The sequence below is a fragment of the Magnolia sinica genome, chromosome 4, assembly GCF_029962835.1.
Source record: "Magnolia sinica isolate HGM2019 chromosome 4, MsV1, whole genome shotgun sequence".
Classification (NCBI taxonomy): domain Eukaryota; kingdom Viridiplantae; phylum Streptophyta; class Magnoliopsida; order Magnoliales; family Magnoliaceae; genus Magnolia; species Magnolia sinica.
The window spans coordinates 11,260,636-11,280,233 of NC_080576.1; the positions used below are offsets into that span (position 1 = coordinate 11,260,636).

The window sequence follows — 19,598 nt, forward strand, 5'->3', positions numbered from 1 at the left end:
TTAATGGTTGGATAGAATCTCCTAGATAGTTAGAATAAGCGAGCATGATTGTCCCAAATATGAATAGAAACTTAAAGATTTAAATGTAATAATCTTCAAAAGTTGTTAAGTACACCATAAATCATAAGAACAAGAATTATATATCCTATTTCATAGGCAGGGCCTACCTTACAAGGATCCCAAGTGTTCATCTGGTGGGCCCTATCACTTATAGGCCATGCTTCCAAAATATTCACTTCAGACTGTTCTCAGTTCTCACCATCTGATAGATGGAATCAATAGGAAAATTCATACTCATGGTATTGCTAGAATCGTCCCATGGGGGGAGATTTCAAGCATGCTTTAGCATTGTTCTTCTGGACCCCAATGTAGACATGTACTTCCTAAAAACTACATTACTGGAAGAAGTTAGCCATCCTAACTTTGGGATTTCGTCCATTGAACATGGACACTATCAGTTTAGACGGCATTGATTTGTCAGCACAAAAATTCAGGCCCAGGCCCAGAGTGTTAAGTAATTGGGCTTTTGATTTTCGGACGTGGCCTGCCCATTAACCTTTTAAACGGACAAGTTCTTGGGCTTGAGATGGACAGCAACCTAGTCAAAGGCCAAGGTTTTTTTTAAGTTTCAAGTATTCAGAAACGAATTTTTTCCATGTAAATGCTCATCCTTTAGTTTATTTCCCAAAACCACCTCAATGATTATTTGAAATAAGCGCTTAACTTCTAGGCAAGTAGTAGAAAAACCACCAATTTTAACTTTGAACGATGAAGAGATAACCAAAAGGGAATGTTGGCAACCAAAAAAAAAAACTGTTTTGCCCGTGATTTCAGTATCATTCCAACAGTCCGGACCACCAAAACATGGTACCACATGTGGAAGATTACAACAGAAGAAGATTTATGTATATCCTCGGTGTGGGTCAACATACCAATGGTCTGGAAAACTGCAACATAAGGCCCACTGGTAGAAACTTCAAATCTAGGAAGGTTTAAGGATCCTATAACTCCACTCGCACTATATAGCCCATGACTATCACATCCCTCTCTCGCATTCTATTTCTAGGGACTGACTGTTTCAAGAAGTCAGTTTATGATTAGGAGTGGCAGTGGGCCGAGGTTTGAAAATAGTCTAATTTAAGAAATTCTTATGGGTATCCTCCATCCACGAGAGTTCCATCATCTGAATGGTTTAGATCATTAAGGAAGGAAATGGGAGCAGCTCCCAATTGTCTTTAAACTGTCTGACCCACTTTATGATTGGACCGGACCGTTCATCATTTGCTCCAGCACCTCTGGACACCAGCCCTAGATTTCGATCCCAGGCCTGATCTTCAGGCCAACTTCAAGTGTCCAAGCACTGGGTCCTACAGGGTTGGGCCACCCAGGCTGGGCCAGGCCACCGAACTCCACTGGGGCTTCTTTACAGGGCTCACCAGTACCGGTGACCAGAACAGTTCATACAGTGATCTGATCCATCATTGAATCAGTTGTAACCCTTTGTTTGTGGGCTATGAGTGGGACCCACCAACCATTCACAGTTGGATTTTGAATTTACAACACTGTTGGCCGTCTTCCTGGGATGATGAACAGCTCTGATCACAGAGGACCTGGGTATGGTGGAGATCAGTGGACAAACTGTGCTCTAACGCTGTGGGGAATTTGCATAAGATCCACACCGTCCATCGAGTATGCTGCCTCATGTACACTCAAGAACCCAAAAATCAGGCTTTTTTTGTGTGTTTTTAGATTAGGCTCCAAGTGGAGTCGGATTAAATGATTGATCTAGATCATCAACTCTTTAAGTTTGTACAAGTGGGGTCCATGGGTTGGTGATCTAGATCATTCATCTGATAGGCTCCAATGCTGACGTGGACTCCCCCAATAACTCCCAGATTAGAAGATCATTGCCATCCAATCTGTGGGCTTTTTCTTCCTCTGAACATGGACCCTTGCTATATTTTCTGTCGTAACCTTCTATTTGTAGGGTGAGGATTGTTCCATCTGAGAGATTTTGGCTAACTCGCATCCACATCGGATCTGACAATGAAACGGTATGGATCACTGATCCATGGACCCCAATTGTCTAAATTCAAGGCTAGATGATACTGTTGTCTTTTATGGTGGAGGTTCATGTTATTCTAATGTTTGAATAAAACGAGATCTAAAGCATATTTCATAAGGTCTCATGTACAGCTGGTTGTACCAGATCTAACTTCCGACCTATCCCGAGAGAACTACTAACTAGTCCAATTGGTTATATTGTGAAAAAATTAGCCACAACCACCTAATCGATTAAATCACACCTGTATTTTGTTATTTATAAATGGCTAGCCATTGATCCTTATTGTGTGGCCCACCTGATGAATAGATGATATTATGTTCACATAAAGTGATCCAAATGGTGGTCCAAACCTATTGGAAGGATGGGATTTCACGATTATACGATAGGTTTGAAGTTATTTTCTGGGTGGACCGTCAATTATCGTCCAACTCGTTGGACTTGAGACCATCTCATAAATTAGGTTAACATAAGGGCAAATGCTGCAGTGCTTTCAAAGTAACGTGTGTTATCATGCTCGAAGTTGCATTTGAACACTTAGACAGTCTAAAATTTTTATCTAGACTGTTCATTAGGTGCAACATTCATTTCAGGACAACTATGAAAAAATCAGATTAATTTGACAAATATTAACCATTTGATCAAAGGCCTTTAATGTGAACGGTCACCGTCATTGACACAAAAACAGTTCCAATCGGCATTTTTTATTCATCAATTTTGTAGGGTCCATAATGAATTGCTAATGAATCTAAAGAATCACTTTTCTTAGGTAATTGTAACCATGCCATCCATGGCTTAGAAATTGGATGTATATAAAGAAAGGCTAAAACATGGATGGGTTGGATCATCTGGATCAGTGCACTTTTTGCAATGGAGTACATGAAATGTTTTTTGGACTAGATGGACAGTTCAGATCACTAAATTGGACTGTACAAGTGAATCGATGCAACTAGGAGCACTGTGACTTACAGTGCTCTGAGAGCATTGGAGCATTTCTCAATGATTAAATTTAAAATGTACTTTAACTTATAATTTTAAAATTTTTGTACGTTGCTTTGGAAGGATTATATCATATAAAATGTTAGACACAAACATATAATTTAAAGAACGTGTTTCGCGTTTGTGTCAAATAGAGAACTTCTAAAGCGACGTGCAATAATTTTGTACAGTGGACCCTACGGTATGTCCAATGCACTCTGATACACCCATCATGTATGGACCATGCCTAAAACTTTCCCAAATAGGAAGATCTTAGCCATCTTATGTTTTTTTTTTTTTTTTTTTTTTCAATTGAATATGTGGATTCTTGCTCGTTCAGATTTTGTTAACTATGGATTTATATGCCAGCAATGAAAATATTAGAGATAAGAGTAATTGAAGAGACTTTTTGGGAATGGTTCATCATGGATGGCGCCAAATAGATCAATTGCTTTGATAAACCTGGCGTGGCTCCACATCTACTAAGTCGGTATGAACAGGAAATTGATAGGTGTTTTTTTTTTTTATTATCTGGGGGGTCATCCTTTTCGGTGACAACGGTGTGATGTATTTGGTTAGTTTGGTTAGTCCTGGCTTCCGTGGTTGTGCAGTATCTTTCTGCATAGCACCATCAGAATATGATGTTTTAAAGACCAGAGTCACCGCTGACCAATTAGGCTGCACTGTGCCCACAGATGGCTAGAGTCCTTATACTTGCCTTAGTACGGGGAATCATGAAATTTCCTGGTCTAAATGACTCCTAGATATGTTGGCATGTGACCTGGGTAAGTGTCTCGGTTATGAGAAAAGTAGAGATTAGACACATTTTCTAGCACGCACTTGCGTATGGTCTTTACTTGGAGGGATGTGCAGTTTTCAAGAAATCATATAACCGTAGGAAATGTTAGTTGTATGGTCATGATTTACATAACCTTGCAAGATGTTAAGCAGGCAAGAAAGAAAGAAAGAAAGAAAGAAAAAAAAAAAAAAACAAATGAGTATTAGCATTGCTTGGCAAAGTCGAAAGATGGTAGGCAAGCAATCAAAATAAAATAAACATACAATAAAGAAGATAAAATGTCATAGCATTGCTTCACAAAATCAAAAGACAACGGGCAAGCAATTAAAATAAAATAACCATGCAATAAAGAAGATATAAGGTCCTACCCTTGCTTCGTAGAGCCAAGATTCTAGGCAAGCGGGCAAAAAAAATAAATAAATAATAGCCATTGCAATAAAAGAAAAGAGATGATATGTTTAGATAAGAGAATGTGTGGCATAAAACACATTCTGAGCTTGATTTATAAGATATGAGAAAGAAAAAAAGGAAAGTCAAACACCCTTTCCTTCAAAATACACACACACACACACACACACACACACACACACACAAAAGAAGAAGAAATGATCGGACTATATACACATAAGAAGAAATGATCGGAGGCCCCTAATCCTAATGCAACTCCTGATTTGACAAGATTGGGTTTACTGAGTTGGATTGTTGTGGTTGGCTGAAGCATGACCTAGGCATGAGTGTAAGAGTTATAAAACATTTTAGGTGGCAAAATCTCCTCATTGTTTGTAAAGTAGGAGTTAAGGAAAATGATGGAAATCTCTCCAAATTTTTAGACAATTCTCTCTACAACTTACCGCCTCCATTTGGATAGGGGGCGGGTGTTGTTTGTATAGGCTTAGAAATCGTCAGCTAATGGAAGACTAGAGGACTCTTAGCAATTTTTTTCATGCAAATCTGTCAGAAATATTGAGGAAAAAAATTTACAGTGCCAAGTGTCCATCAGCTAGTGAACAGTCAATGATTTGCTTCCTTTAGGTTAGGGTACTGTCTACAATACCAAGTCACTTTTAATATTTAAAGAAAAAAAAAATTGTTGTACATATATGATATTTAACAAAATGATTGTTACAAGCCCACTAAAATATATACTTTAACAAATAATGAGGAAATTTTGAGACTCAAGTGTTAGTGCACTGATTCGTGCACTTTGTTTATCAATTACGTGAGTCAATGTGTCATGTAAACAGTTGAGCCCTTGGAAGCTAAATACCAAATACATAAGAAGACGTGGAGCATCAAGGAGAAAAGAACAAGTATATGAAATGCCTTGATGAACCTAACTTTAACCCAAAGCAATCATTTAACCTTTAGATGATCCTTGTCTTAATAGACAAACCTTTGATTGATTATTCACTAATCTTAGGAATCCCAATTGAACATTCTTAAATGGGCTATAGAGGTTCTGAGCTGTTGAAAAACATACTATCCAAACTAAAAGACTCTTTGGTATGCTTGAGCGAAGCACAATCGATTGAGTCGATCGATCGAACATAGCAAAAAACGTCCAGCAAGCATCTAACGTTAAAATTTTAATTTTTAATTTTATTTTTTTTTAAAGATTTAGTTCGAGCGCTCGAGGAATCCTCCATTCCTTTTAAGCGATCAAGCTCGATCGATCGAATATGACTAAAATAGTGTAGTGAGTTCACTAGACTATTTTCGGCCTAACTCGATTAATCAAGAGTCTGGCTCAAACGCTCAAGCTTATCCGTTAGAAATTTGATGGAGCCTTTTATTATAAATATTGCATTCAGATCTTTGGGCAATTGATGGTTTTATTGTGCAAGCTCAGGAGATTCTCTACTCATATCACACATTTTTAGTCTCTAAATCCATGAGATCCAAGTCATCTTCCTTTTGATTTATCACTTAAAAGATAATTCCAACCTCAATAAAGAAGATAAAGTTAATCTCCACCTTCTTCTAAAGATTAGACTTGAACAAATTATCAATTTTCTTCTAAACCCTCCAGAATATACCCATATAGGTGAATCTCCTAGCTAATATAAGATTTCCATGTGTTGTAAAATATTCACTCATCCTCCCATCACCTTGGTCACTTCAATAGAACAGCGAATGTAAAGTGTTTAATCTTGGAGCTAAAGCATTGATATCAACGATCAAGGAAGCAAAAGGGGAGCTGATTGAAGTAGGAAGAGCATCGATCAAGCAATCCAAGATAGTGTATCAAAATGACTCAATTCGATAAGTATCGATTAGCGAGTCCATACTCTCTTTCCTTATATAGGATTGAGGATAAGAATTCGTGACCCAAACTTGATAACTTCTTGTGTATAATTTAAGCTCTTGTGTATGGTCAATTTCACCAGACACAGGTGTGTATATGTTAGTTTCCGTGAGAGCCTCCGGTGAGAGTAAACATAAGTTATTTGATTAAGACCGAGATTATTGATTAGTTGATAAAAAACCAACTAAAGTCTCTTACCGAAGCTTCTAGCGAAAGTATATAATAGGTTCTTGTGTGTCACTGCGATCCTTATTTAGGGTTGTAAAGGGTTAGAAGATAACCTGATTTAAAACTTTTGTTAGTGAAATCTGATATGATTAGGGAGAGTACTTTCTCCAAAAGTGAAATAGAAAAACTGAATCAGTATACATGCTTGTATTTGGAATTATCATTTGATCATTTTTCTAAGTATATTTATGTATGCATGATTAGATGAATGTTAAGAGTTGATAGTTAACATATCCTAAGCACACATATACACTATCATTTATATACTAGTTACTTGATTGCCACATCTACTGTAGTCTATGTGATTGGATTGGATTTAAAATGTAAAAAAAAAATTGGTCATAATTATCCCCCACTAGAACATAGCCTTCATTCCATAGCTTTATCAAGATTTCGTGCATAGTCGTGATATCCTACCACGTAATTTCATCGGATGGTCCATAAATATAATGATCACAAGCAAGCAATTTGCCAACATTTTTAAATGGTTCATTTAGTGGCAAACCTCTGGATGGTTTGGATCAATCTATTGGTGTGATTTTTGGAAAATAGTTGATAATTGGATTTTTACCAAGTATCATTAGCATGCCACTTGTACGGTGGACATGTGCGTTGCTCATCAAAGGGAGCTTAAAAAGTCATTTTACCCCCTGTACTCGCAGATTTTACCATTTACCTCCATCTACTCCCCATTCTTCTAATTTATAGCTCATGATCGATGCCAACATGCATGCATTCCTTTAAAAGTGGACAGTACTGATCGTAAGTTTGGACCGACACTGCACTGACAACGCATCATCTCTCTACTGTCCATTTTCCATCCCCTAATTAAAACCGTCCACGTAATAGAATGGGAATGGGATTATTCTCTTTTTGTGGCATACTAAATTACTAGAAGACAGGTTTATTCTCTTGCTTTGGTGAATGTCTGACAATATCTTATTACATAAACTGCAATCTTATTAGATGCCTTTTGCTACCAAACTTTCCAATTTCTATTAGATCACTATCTTAAAATGCCATCAAATATACAATATTTGCAATCTTTTTTTTTTAATATTTATATGTATTATTCTCAAAACAGGGTTTCCATGGAATTTGTAACTTGTAACATTTATTAATACCACGTGTTCTGTGAGGATAGAAAAATTATAAGCCTTCTACTGTGACTGGTCAGCTACTTGATCTCGCTCTGTGGGCCACAGAGCTAAAAGTCATAGCTACTGGATGATCCCAACCGTCCCTTTGCAGGTTCACCATCCATACAAAATATTAGCCCAATGAAAATAAAATAAAATCTGATCTACCACACTAATGCGAAAAACGTAAACATCTGCCCTTCATCACGGTGAATCACACCTGGTGAAAGGATTTGATGAAAGCTACACCACGTAATTTTCCAAATTCCTATGCACTATTTCTGTTATGTAATCCGGCTTAGCTGGATATTGGACTCTCTAGAGCGTGTGGTAAACTCCCTAGAGTTTCAACGCGAAGTCACGGGTTGGAGCACCCCTTGTGGGGAGTGTGTGTGATGCGAGTGAGTGAGTGTGCGGGGGAGGTTGGACCGTGTGGCGGGGGAGGTTGGACCGTGTGAATATATATATATATATATATATATATATATATATATATATATATATATATATATATATATATATATATATATATATATAAACCACTCAGGTTGTCGTTGGTTTAATTATGGTAGCCAGCTTTTCAACCCACACAAGAACATACGATTGGCATCTCATTCCATCGATCCCTGGTGTGACCCATGCAAGTGATGATTTTTGGCACTATCACCCCTAGAAAATCCAACGTATTGGGCATAAAAACAGGTGGTGTAGGGGGCCCGGCTTTGGTAGCTCTCGGGATCCACTCAGGTGGGTGAGATGCCGGAATCATTTTAAAGCATATCTAAAAAATGAAGCAGATCCAAATCATGGATGGACCATGGTACAGGAAACAGTGATAATTGACCGTTAAAAACTTTTTAGCCACTATAAAAGCTTTTGGATCAAGATGATATTTGTGTGGTCTCTTCATCTAGGTTTTTGTGACTTTATCAATGGGTTAGATGGAAAATAAGCATTCTGGTGTAATCTATGACGATTTTAATGGTGAGGATTCAACCATGCCTGTTTCCTGTGGTGTGGTCCACCTAAGATTTGGGTCAGCTTCATTTTTTGGGTGGCTCTCTAAAATAAACTGTAAAAATGGTTGGGCGGTGTGGATTTAAGGAACATACATCACTGTGAGCCCCACCGTCAATGGTCCCACCCACGTCCACCGAAGCTGCGGCCGTGTTGCAGAGGATTTTGGTTGGATCAGAGTGGGGTATGATGTCAGCAGAATTAACGGACTTAGTCTGTAAAATGATGCTGTGGCCCATATAGTTCGGCGATCAAGACTGTTGCTCGGATGGGCCCCACTATTGATCAAATGCCCCCAAAATACCAAGGTTGGAAGATCGTAGCAATTCAATCTATGGCTTTGTTCAATTTGATTTGTACCACGCCTCCAATTTTTGTACCTAACATGCTATAACATTGATCGTAGGGTGGCGAGATCTCTAGGTCTCTATACTATAGTCGGTGTACAAACAAGCCTTATGTTATTTATTACAAACGTGACTTTACAAACCTCATTCTATTGATGGATTAATTAATATATTTTTTATTAAATATAATAATAATTTTTATCGAAATTCCCCTACTGATGTCGGTTTCTGAAGAAATGCTTTGAGCGAAGATGCGCTTCCGAACCCACTAAATGAGGGTCAAATGACCTATTAATCCTTAGTTTTTAGAAATGAGATGAAAACCGGGAGAACCGGTTAGAAATAAACTAATGGCTTAGGTAAGCACAAACGCATGTGCACTTGAGCTCCGGAATACACGACACCACACATGTGCCTTTATGGCACATATGTATGAGATCTAAATCATCCACGAGGTTAGTCTAACCATGTACACGTTTCTTCCAAGAGAAATCTGATTTCATTTGTTGGTTGCGGTATTTCGTTTTCAACGGTTGGAATATGAGTGTGCTAGAATTAAAATTGTGGCTGAATTCAAACTAAACAACTATGACCCAAGCATCAAGATAGGCAGACACATAGTGTATGACCGAGAACTAATGAGATCGACCACGTATTCAACCACTCGCTCAATATGTAAATAGGATCAGGCGATATTCAAAAAGTAAGGTTGGTCATCTGATGATGGGTTATACCTTTACCTTCCATACAAAATGATTTTTCAGTACAAATAAAATGATAAATAATTTTTTACCATCAATCTTGAGGAATAGCTGCAAAACACATTTTCAAGTGAATGACTAAATACGGCGTGCAAGCGTAAACGCCAATTACAGCTAAGATTACCAACTACTTGATTAACACACTACAAGAAATTGGTCTTTTATCGATGAACTTTTTTCCGACGAAATCAATTTCATCGGTAAACATAACTTTCCCCAACGAAATAATATTTCAACGGCAAAAGATTCCCACTACGACCAAATATGTTCCCGCCACCATTTACAATGACGGCCTGGAAACTTTTCCCGACGACATTATGTATCGTCAGTGAAAACTATTTTCCCAACGATTATTTCGTCGATAAATTTAATTTTTCCTTATGAACCAAATAGTTCGTCGGCAAAAGGTCCCTTGGTGTCTTTTGCAATGTCGAAGAGGCTATTTTTACCGACGTTATACAATATTGTCGGTAAAAAGTCTTTTGCTGACTAAAAAAATTGTCGGTGAAGAAACTTTTTACTGACAAAATAGATACATCGTCGGACAAAATGAATGGTGGACATATTATTTCACTTTGTGTGGTTGATCATGAATATTGATTTATAATTTTTATTTTTAGTGTAGCTAATAAGTATATTTAAAAACATATGTACGGAGTAGATGGGGCTGATAGAGCACGAGTGGGCCCAAATATTTTGAATCTTTTTACCGACGAGTTGTTAAAACTATCACCGACGAAAATTTTCATCAGTAATAATGTTATATTTTAGGTCGAAACAACTCCAGCGCCCATCCATCTCTCTCACTGTCGTGTTCTCTCTCTCTCTCTATCTCTCTCTCTGGTCATTACCGCCGTCCGGCCGTCACTGCCTTACATCGTCCGGCTGCCACCCAAGTCAAGTCTGGCCGTCACTGCCTTACGCCGCACACCGCACGTCTGGCCGTCATCAGCTCTGGTAACCCCTCCCCCCCCCCCCCCCTCTCTCTCTCTCTCTCTCTCTCTCGTTGTCCATTGCTTGTGGGGCTCACCACCGAAATCCATTACCTGTGTGTCCCACCATCGTTATCCAATGCTTGTGAGGCCCACCGTGGATGTCCAGTACTTGTGGGGCCCACTGTCGATATACGGTGTTAGTGGGGCCCGCCGTAGCTGTCCACACTTTGGTGGGGCCCACTAATTTAGTAAATTGCTAATTAAGGATTTTGAAATTAAAATCCTTAATTAGGGATTTTAATTTTGAAATCCCTAATTTGATATTTTCAATTTAAAGGGCTAAAATACCTAATTGTGGGGCCCACCGTCGCTGTCCACTACCTGTGAGGCCCACCATTGATGTCCACTGCTTGTGAAGCCCACCGTCGCTATTCACTGTTTGGTGGGGCCCACTGTTTTATAAATCCATAATTAGGGATTTCAAATTTTTAGAAATTAAAATCCATAATTTGGAATTTTCAATTAAAATCCCTAATTATGGGGCCCACTGTCGATGTACACTGCTTGTGGGGTCCCCTATCGTTGTCCAATGTTTGGTAGGGCCCACTGTTTTGTAAATCCCTAATTAAGGGTTTCCAATTTTTTGAAATTAAATTCCCTACTTTCAGATTTTCAATTAAAATCACTAATTGTGAGGCCCGCCATCGCTGTCCACTGCGTGTGGGGCCCACCGATGTTCACTGCTTGTGAGGTCCACCGTTGATGTCCATTATTTGGTGGGGCCCACTGTTTTAATTAATTTGTGGGTCATACAATGATGTATGTATGTGTTGTACACCTTCCATCCACTTTACAATCTCATTATCGGGCATGAGCCATGATAGGGTGCACAAAACAACCCAAATTCGCCCATCCATTTTGACATATCATTTTAGGTCATGGTCCCAAAACTTCTTGTGCACCACAAAAAAAAAATGAGGTTATTGACCATTAAAAACTTCTTGTGCACCACCAAAGTTTTGGATTAAGCTGATATTCGTTTGGTCCCTTCATCTAGGTATCAACAGGTTGGACGGTAAATAAACATTCCAGTGGACCCCAAGGAGTTTTTAATGATGAGTTTTCAATCACCACTGGTTCCTGTGGTGTGGTCCACCTAAGATTTAGATATGCTTCATTTTTTTTAGGACCACGACCTACAATGAGCAGTTCAAATGGGCATGGATGTAAGGAAAATACATCATGGTGGGCCCCACACTTAATTGTTCACAATATAGTCTCTTAAGTTTACAAACATCTAATTAGGTAAGTGATTAGACTTGATTCATGATCTTGACGATTCTTCCATTTTCATGTGCTTGTATATTTGGAATTGTTAGAGTAGACCCGGATGTACGTCGGAGATATCCGTGGTTGATTTCTATGGTTGTATGTGTGGATGTATGTGGCTTATTATTAATAGTTTTTTTTGTCCACAAATTGTTAGAGCAAACCCGAATGTGCGTCGGAGCTATCCGTGGTTGATTTCTGTGGATGTATGTTGAGCGGGGGTCCTTGGAAGGTGGGAACCGCTGTTATGACCATGATGAAGCTGTCCATTTCCTATGGATAACAATATAGGTGGCCTGGCCATTTGGATAGGCCCGTGTTTATATATTAGCTCGAAATTGATGAAGCAGACTCGGATGTGCATCGAAGTTATCCGGATATTGAGCGGGGGTCCCTAGAAGGTGGGAGCCGCTGATATTTATGTTTTCCCTTCATCAATGTCTGTGTGATCTTATGAACAGGTTAGATGATAAATAAACATCACTATAGGCCCTAGAAAGGTTTCAATGATGGAAATCATTATACCCATTGTTTCTTGTGATATGCTCCACCTGAATTTTGAATATGATTTAATTTTGGTTTCAACCCCTTAAATGATCAGGAAAAGCAGATAGACGGTGAAGATAAACTACATATATTTACAGTGGGCCCAATTGAGCGAACTAAGTAACTCAGGACGCAATCCGATTTCAGGCGTAACTAGCTTAGTGGGATAGGCCTTGACTATGGGACCCAACTCGATTTATGTGTTGTACAATTATGTCGTCCATCTATATTTGCAGCAACTCATTTTAGAGGATGTCCCAAATTGAATCACATCCAAAGATCAAGTGTGGATCACACCACAGGAAAACAATGGTGATTGAATGCCCAACGTTAAAAACTTCGTCAGGCCTACTATCATGTTTACATGTTGATAAGGCCAAACAGATCCCTAACATAAACCTAAACCCAAATTCAAAAACCTAGACCTAAACCCGATCCTGAACCCGAACCCGAATTCCTAAACCTAAACTTAAATCGAAACTCAAATTCCTAAACCTAAACCTAAACCTAAACCCGATCCCGAACCCGAATTCCTAAACCTAAACCTAAACCTAAACCGAAACTCAAATCCCTAATCCTAATCTCAACTCCCTAACCTAAACCTAAACCTAAACTTGAAAACCTAAACCTAAACTCGATCCCAAGCCCCAACCCAAATCCGAATCCCTAAATCCTAAGCCTAAACCTAAACCTAAACCTATTCTCAAATCCCTAAACCTAAACCTACACCTAAACCTATTCTCAAATCCCTGAACCTAAACCTACACCTAAACCTAAACCTATAACCTAAACCTATAACCTAAACTCGAAAACCTAAACCTAAACCTGAGCCCGAATTCCTAAACCTAAACCTAAACCTACACATAAACCTAAACCTAAACCTAAACCTAAACTTATTCTCAAATCCCTAAACCTAAACTTAAACCTAAACCTAAACCTATAACCTTAACCTAAACCTAAACCTAAACCTAAACTTAATTCACTTAACTTAAACCTACACCTAAACTCAAACCTACAACCCTAACCTAAACCTAAACCTAAACTTGAAAACCTAAACTAAATCCGATCCTGAACCTGAAACCGAACCCGAATTCTTAAACCTAAATTTAAACCTAAACCTAAACTCAAATCTCTAAACCTAAACCTACACCTAATCCTAAACCTATAACTCTAACCTAAACCTAAACCTAAACTTAAAAACCTAATCCTAAACCCGATCTTGAACCCGAAACTGAACCTGAATCCCTAAACCTGAACTTAAACCTAAACTTAAACCTACAACTAATCCTAAACCTATAACCCTAACCAAATCTTAAACCTATTTCCGTAAACTGACAATAATATTTTCATTGTAGAGATGGATAAGAGTTGGATACGAGCTAAGAATAGATTTGGCCCAGAGTATAAATAAGGGGTTTAAGAGTTCATGAAATTTGCGCGATATCCGGCAGATTCAGGCAATAGGATTAGGTGTCCATGTCAAAAATGTAAGAATATGATTCATAAAACTTTAGACAAAGTAGAAGACGATTTGTTCATAGTTAGGATTGACCAATGTTACACTTAGTGGATCCATCATGGTGAAGAGTTCCACCAAAGAGTTGAGGCCACTGAAGTCCTCGCAGACCTAATTGTGTCAAATGATGAGGATGAAGACGTTGACGAAATGCAAGATATCATAGGGGATGTGTTCAGAAGAACAATTACAGATACTGATTTTGTAGTGATAAGTAGTAGCTAAGATATTCCTCCTATAGGTGATGTCGAATCAGAAAAGTTTAGTAGGTTGCTGAGGGATGCGCAATGTCCACTTTATTTAGGGTGTGAGAACTTCTCCAAGTTGAATTTTCTTACAAGGTTACTTCATTTGAAGACAATAAATCGTTGGAGTAACAAATCGTTCAACTTGTTTCTTAACTTGTTGAAAGAAGTATTACCGGATGGTGAGATATTACTTAAGTCTCATTATGAGACAAAATCCTTGATGCGAGACTTGGGCCTTAGTTACATCCTCATACATACATGTATAAATAGTTGTATATTGTATTGGAAAGAGTATGAAAATATTGAAGAATGTCTAGAATGTGGAGAGTCTAGGTGGAAGTATGACGAAGCCATGCGTAAGAAAATTCCACAAAAGGTGTTAAGGTACTTCCCATTGAAACCCATATTGTAAAAATTGTTTACGTCTTGCAAGACGGCTGAAGATATGTGGTGGCATAAGGAGAAACGAGTTCATGATGATAGTACACTGAGGCCCTTACGAATTCTGAAGCTTGACAAAATTTTGACAAGTAATATGACTGGTCTGCAAAGGATTCTCGCAATGTTCGACTAGGTCTTGCAAGTGATGGTTTTAATCCATTTGTAATATGAGTAGCTCGTACAGTATGTGGTCAGTAGTACTTATGCCTTACAATTTACATCCTTAGTTGTGTATGTATGAGTATTTTTCATGATGTCATTGCTTATTCCTAAACCCATGTCACCCGGGAATGACATTGATATGTATTTGTGACCGTTAGTAGATGAGTTAAATGAGTTATGGAGTGTGTACAGACGTATGACACATTTGCAGGACATACATTTCAATTGCATGCAGTGGTCTTGTGGACAATAAATGACTTCCCTGCGTATGAAAATTTGTCTGGGTGGAGCACGAAGGGAAAGTTGGCTTGTCCTACATGTAGTATTGAGACTTGTTCATTGTCATTGAAGCAAGGTAAAAAAAATGTGTTATATAGGCCATCGTCGCTTCCTTCCAAGCAATTATAGTTGCAGCAGAAAGACGATAATCTTTTATGGCAAACAAGATCATATACTACCACCGAAAGAGCTATCTGGAGAAGATGTGATACAATAATTGAGTAACATTGGAGAAGTTAAATTTGGTAAGGCACCGTACTTAAAGAAGAAGAAACGCACAGTATTGGAGTATAACTGAAGAAAGAGGAGCATTTTTTTAAGTTGCCCTATTAGAGTGATCTGAAATTGCAACATAACTTAGATGTCATGTATATTGAGAAGAATATATGAGACAATGTCTTCGAAACATTGATGAACATAGAGAAGAAAATAAAAGACAGTTTTAAGGCTCAATTAGATCTATAAGCAATGGATTTAAGTAAAGAGTTGCACTAGCAACCACATGAAAATTCATATACTATACCATTCGCCTGTTATACATTGCCAAAACTAGAGAAAAAGCGTTTATGTGAATGATTGAGATCGGTGAAGTTTTTCAATGGGTATGCGTCAAATATCTCTCGGCGCATAAATATTAAGGACTGTAAGGTAACATGAATGAAAAGTCATGATTGTCACGTCCTTCTGTCACATCTACTAGTGTTACGATTCTTGGATTCCTAAGCAAGGATATCAATGCGATGCTAATTGAGTTGGGGATATTCTTTAAGGATTTGTGTTCAAAATCGTTGAATGTAGAGATTATTAAACGACTGAAGAGGGACATTGTCGTAGTCCTTTGCAAACTTGAAAGAATATTTCCACCTGTGTTTTTTGATGTGATGATACACCTAGCGATTCATTTACCGCACAAGGCGAAGCTTGCAAGTTCAATACAATATCGTTAGACATATCTGATCAAAAGGTGGTAGAACCTATTAAAATTTTTATTCATTCCATAAACTATATATATCCGTGTTTTCATACGTATAACATAGTGGTTTTGTGTACAGATACCTTCACACACTAAAATGATTTGTGAGAAATAAGGCACATCCAGAGGGATCTATTGTTGAGGCGTACATTGATATGAGTGCCTGACATTTTGCTTCATGTATCTTTGTGACATAGAAACTAAATTCAACCCAGAAGATCGGAATACCGACAAAGGGTAATAGTATGAACAAGGACTCATATCTGTATTCACACATAATGTTCATCCTTTAGGATCCCTGATGTTTCAGGATATAGACCTTGGGAATCAAGCAAAGGCGCAGTGGTATGTGTTGCATAATTGTGAAGAAATAAAGTTGTACTTAGAGTAAGTCTTCCCTCGATAATTATATCTTTACAAACGATGATCTTAATGTTTCTTACTAGTGATCTTAATGTTTCTTACTAGTGACATGCCAATTATGTCTAGCGAAATCATCGAGGAGATGAAGTCTCAATATCCTACAAATTATGATCGAATGCATCAGGATCAATTTGTAGAATGGTTCGTAAAACGTGTAAGATTTCACCTTATATCTCACCACACTTGGAATTTTGTTGTATTGCACAATATTTAAACCTAAGAAAATCCCTAAACAATTATATTTTATACGTGATAATATATGAAGACGTTGTGTGCTAGCAACTATGTGGATGCGTCTGACGCACTCTACGCACTAACTAGTGATGTATATGTAGATATATAGGTTGTATTGTAAATGGGATTTGGTTCCACACTAAAGAGCGTAAGAAGTATAGGACCACACAAAATAATAGAATGGTTATGATGGGAGCGCATAAGAAGGTAGAAATTGACTTTTATGGCATTTTGACAGATATTATTGAGCAGAGTTATTGTATGAGAAAGCGGGTGTACTTATTTAAATATGATTGATGGGACATTAGAAATAAGAAGTTGGGAATATAGACTGACAACTAATTTATGAGCGTAAATTTATCACGGAAGTGGTTTAAGGACGACTCATTTGTCTTCACTAGCCAAGCAGAACAAGTATTTTACCTCGCTGACACTAAGTTAGGCGGCTCTTAGCACATGGTGCAAAAAATAAAGCCCAGAAACGTATTTAACGTTCTCGAACCAGACGTTGAAGATAACAAAGGCGGAAAAATGAAACATCTAGGGTTGAATAAGCATATCAAGAAGACATGTCATCTAGGAATAGAGGGACTGATCCAAATGTTGATATTGATGTGGTGCAATTGGATAGAGATGATATCCACCTGATCATATTGATGCCTCAATAATACATGACATTATTAGAGATGATAGCGATTTCATCGATGACAACATTTTAGACAATCAAGAAGAATTACTGATCAGCAATAATAATGGTGAAGAAGAAATAGTCCTAAGCGATAGTGATACAGACGACGATTATTAAATGCATACATGATTTACATGTCATTTTTCAATTCAAATAATTTGATTATTACATGTATACATATTTTACAAGTCATGATTTATTCCTTTAATTGACTTATTTATAATCCACATTTGCAGTTGAGTCAATTTCTAAGCATGTCTTCCTCAAACCAGAGCATAGCGGAAGCACACAACATACTTCATCAACTGTCGCAGATGAACTTTTCGTCCCTATATTCTTCTGGTAGGGCCAAAGAAATACCGGGTCTATTCGATGAGTGTAGGGAGAAATATATCGACGATGACTCAGATGAAAGATTATACAATCTCAAAGAAATTTCGGACCTGATGGAGGAATATAACCGTGAAAAACTTTGTATGGAAGATGCGATTTTGTCACTTGCACATCTGAATGAAGTCCTGAGAGACCGAATTTCTCTTATTGTGACTGACATGTTCGTTGTAACAATGTCGAGTGCTTCACATAGCTTGACATACACTTCTGCAGCGTACGATAACTTACATAGGGAGTACTTCGGATAGTTGATCCAAAGTTGTTTTATATTACAATGAAATATATGTATTTAATATAAAATGACAATGTGTAATGGAGTTTCTAAATTTTACTAGATTGTTTACAGTTTTATTACATTCTGCTTACATTATAATGTAATGTTCTAATCATATTTTAATCATCTCTCTAAGCATAAGCACAAATTCATTCTACCATCATCACTACTTATATAATGATTTAGTATATTCCACTTGCACTGTAAAGTTTAATGTATTTATTATATTGATGTTCATACACTTGTACTGACATTATTTAAATTTATAAGTTCATAGTTCGCACATATTCAGTCATGGCACCAAATGGGAGATCAGGTCGTTCGCGCACTAGATCTACACCTTCCACCCGTAATGCGACAGAGACAGCATCGATGTCGTATGCTGCATCACAGGCGTCTGAGCCCTCAGTTGAGCATACACCAGGCACTATATGTAAGTCTATATATATATATTTATTTAGTGACTTCTCTTTATGTTTAGACTTACATATTTCTTTTGCGACAGTATCATCGACCAATCGACGAGGACGTAGACCCACGCATGAGTTAGTTTTAGAGCGACTTACGCGTGAGGGTATGGTGATGGTAGAGTTCCCACATGACTGCCTTAAACCTGTTGGGGACAATGTTAGGTTGTTTATGTCAGAGGTCGGTGTCCTATGTCGATCTTTGATCCCTACCACCACCCCCCGTTGGGCAAACGTGACAGATGATGTGTGGCAGCTCATCCGTCAGCGCCTTCAGGTAAATTTTAGTAAATTAAATTTTCTTTTATAAAAGTTCATTTACGGTTAAATTATTTTCTTAATAAGTTTATTACCTTAATCTATTATTTACGAAACTGCAGGATAAATTTGTCTTAGATTTGAGTGTTCCTTACATTTCTCATGCCATCGACGACATGGTCAGGGAGTGGTTCAAGGGGTACTGCGGAGAGTTACCCTAGCGATACAAGCGGTACATGACCCACGATGAGGTCGTACTATCCACACTGCCACACGTGACTATAAACAACTGGCGGATCTCTACGAGAGATTTTCGTCTGAGACTTTTCAGGTAATATTTACATATTTATGATATCTTAAGGTAACAATTAAATTCACAATTAATAATAATATATTATGAATAATGTGTTCAGAAGATGAGCAGAATAAATTCTGTTAATAAGGAAAAGTTACAAGTGAACCACGTAGCTCGTTCAAAGTCATTTGTACGACTTCATTACAACATGCTAAGAAATTACTGGTGATTATTAAGTTGATATATTCTTTCCATGTATTTATATTAACTCTATTGTCCTTTCAATTGGGCAGATAGATTCCATCACCGGTCAGGAGTCTGGACCAGTAGACCTCTACAGAGGGACTCACTATCGGCAGGCGACGGGATCTTAGGTTCATCCTAGAGCCAGCGAGAATTGGGTAAAAATTCTTAAATTGTAAAATTTAATTACATTGAATTATAATAATGTCATTCGTTATGAAAATTCATATGTTTTCATTACAAGCAGTGAAGGACACC

At 37.8% G+C, this 19,598-nt stretch overlaps 1 protein-coding gene across 1 annotated transcript; it reads left to right on the plus strand.

Moving 5' to 3' along the window:
- The first annotated feature begins 18,371 nt into the window (after positions 1-18,371).
- LOC131244019 (uncharacterized) lies at positions 18,372-19,023 on the plus strand. The gene is made up of 3 exons (XM_058243689.1): positions 18,372-18,510; positions 18,583-18,821; positions 18,925-19,023. The coding sequence occupies exons 1-3, from the start codon at positions 18,372-18,374 to the stop codon at positions 19,021-19,023; spliced, it is 477 nt and encodes a 158-aa protein (XP_058099672.1).
- Positions 19,024-19,598: the final 575 nt, after the last annotated feature.

Coding starts and splice junctions, on each gene's coding strand:
- LOC131244019 (XM_058243689.1), top strand. CDS start 18,372: ATGGCACCAAATGGGAGATCAGGTCGTTCGCGCACTAGATCTACACCT. Junction 18,511..18,582: donor GCATACACCAGGCACTATAT/GTAAGTCTATAT, acceptor CTTTTGCGACAG/TATCATCGACCAATCGACGA. Junction 18,822..18,924: donor TCATCCGTCAGCGCCTTCAG/GTAAATTTTAGT, acceptor ACGAAACTGCAG/GATAAATTTGTCTTAGATTT.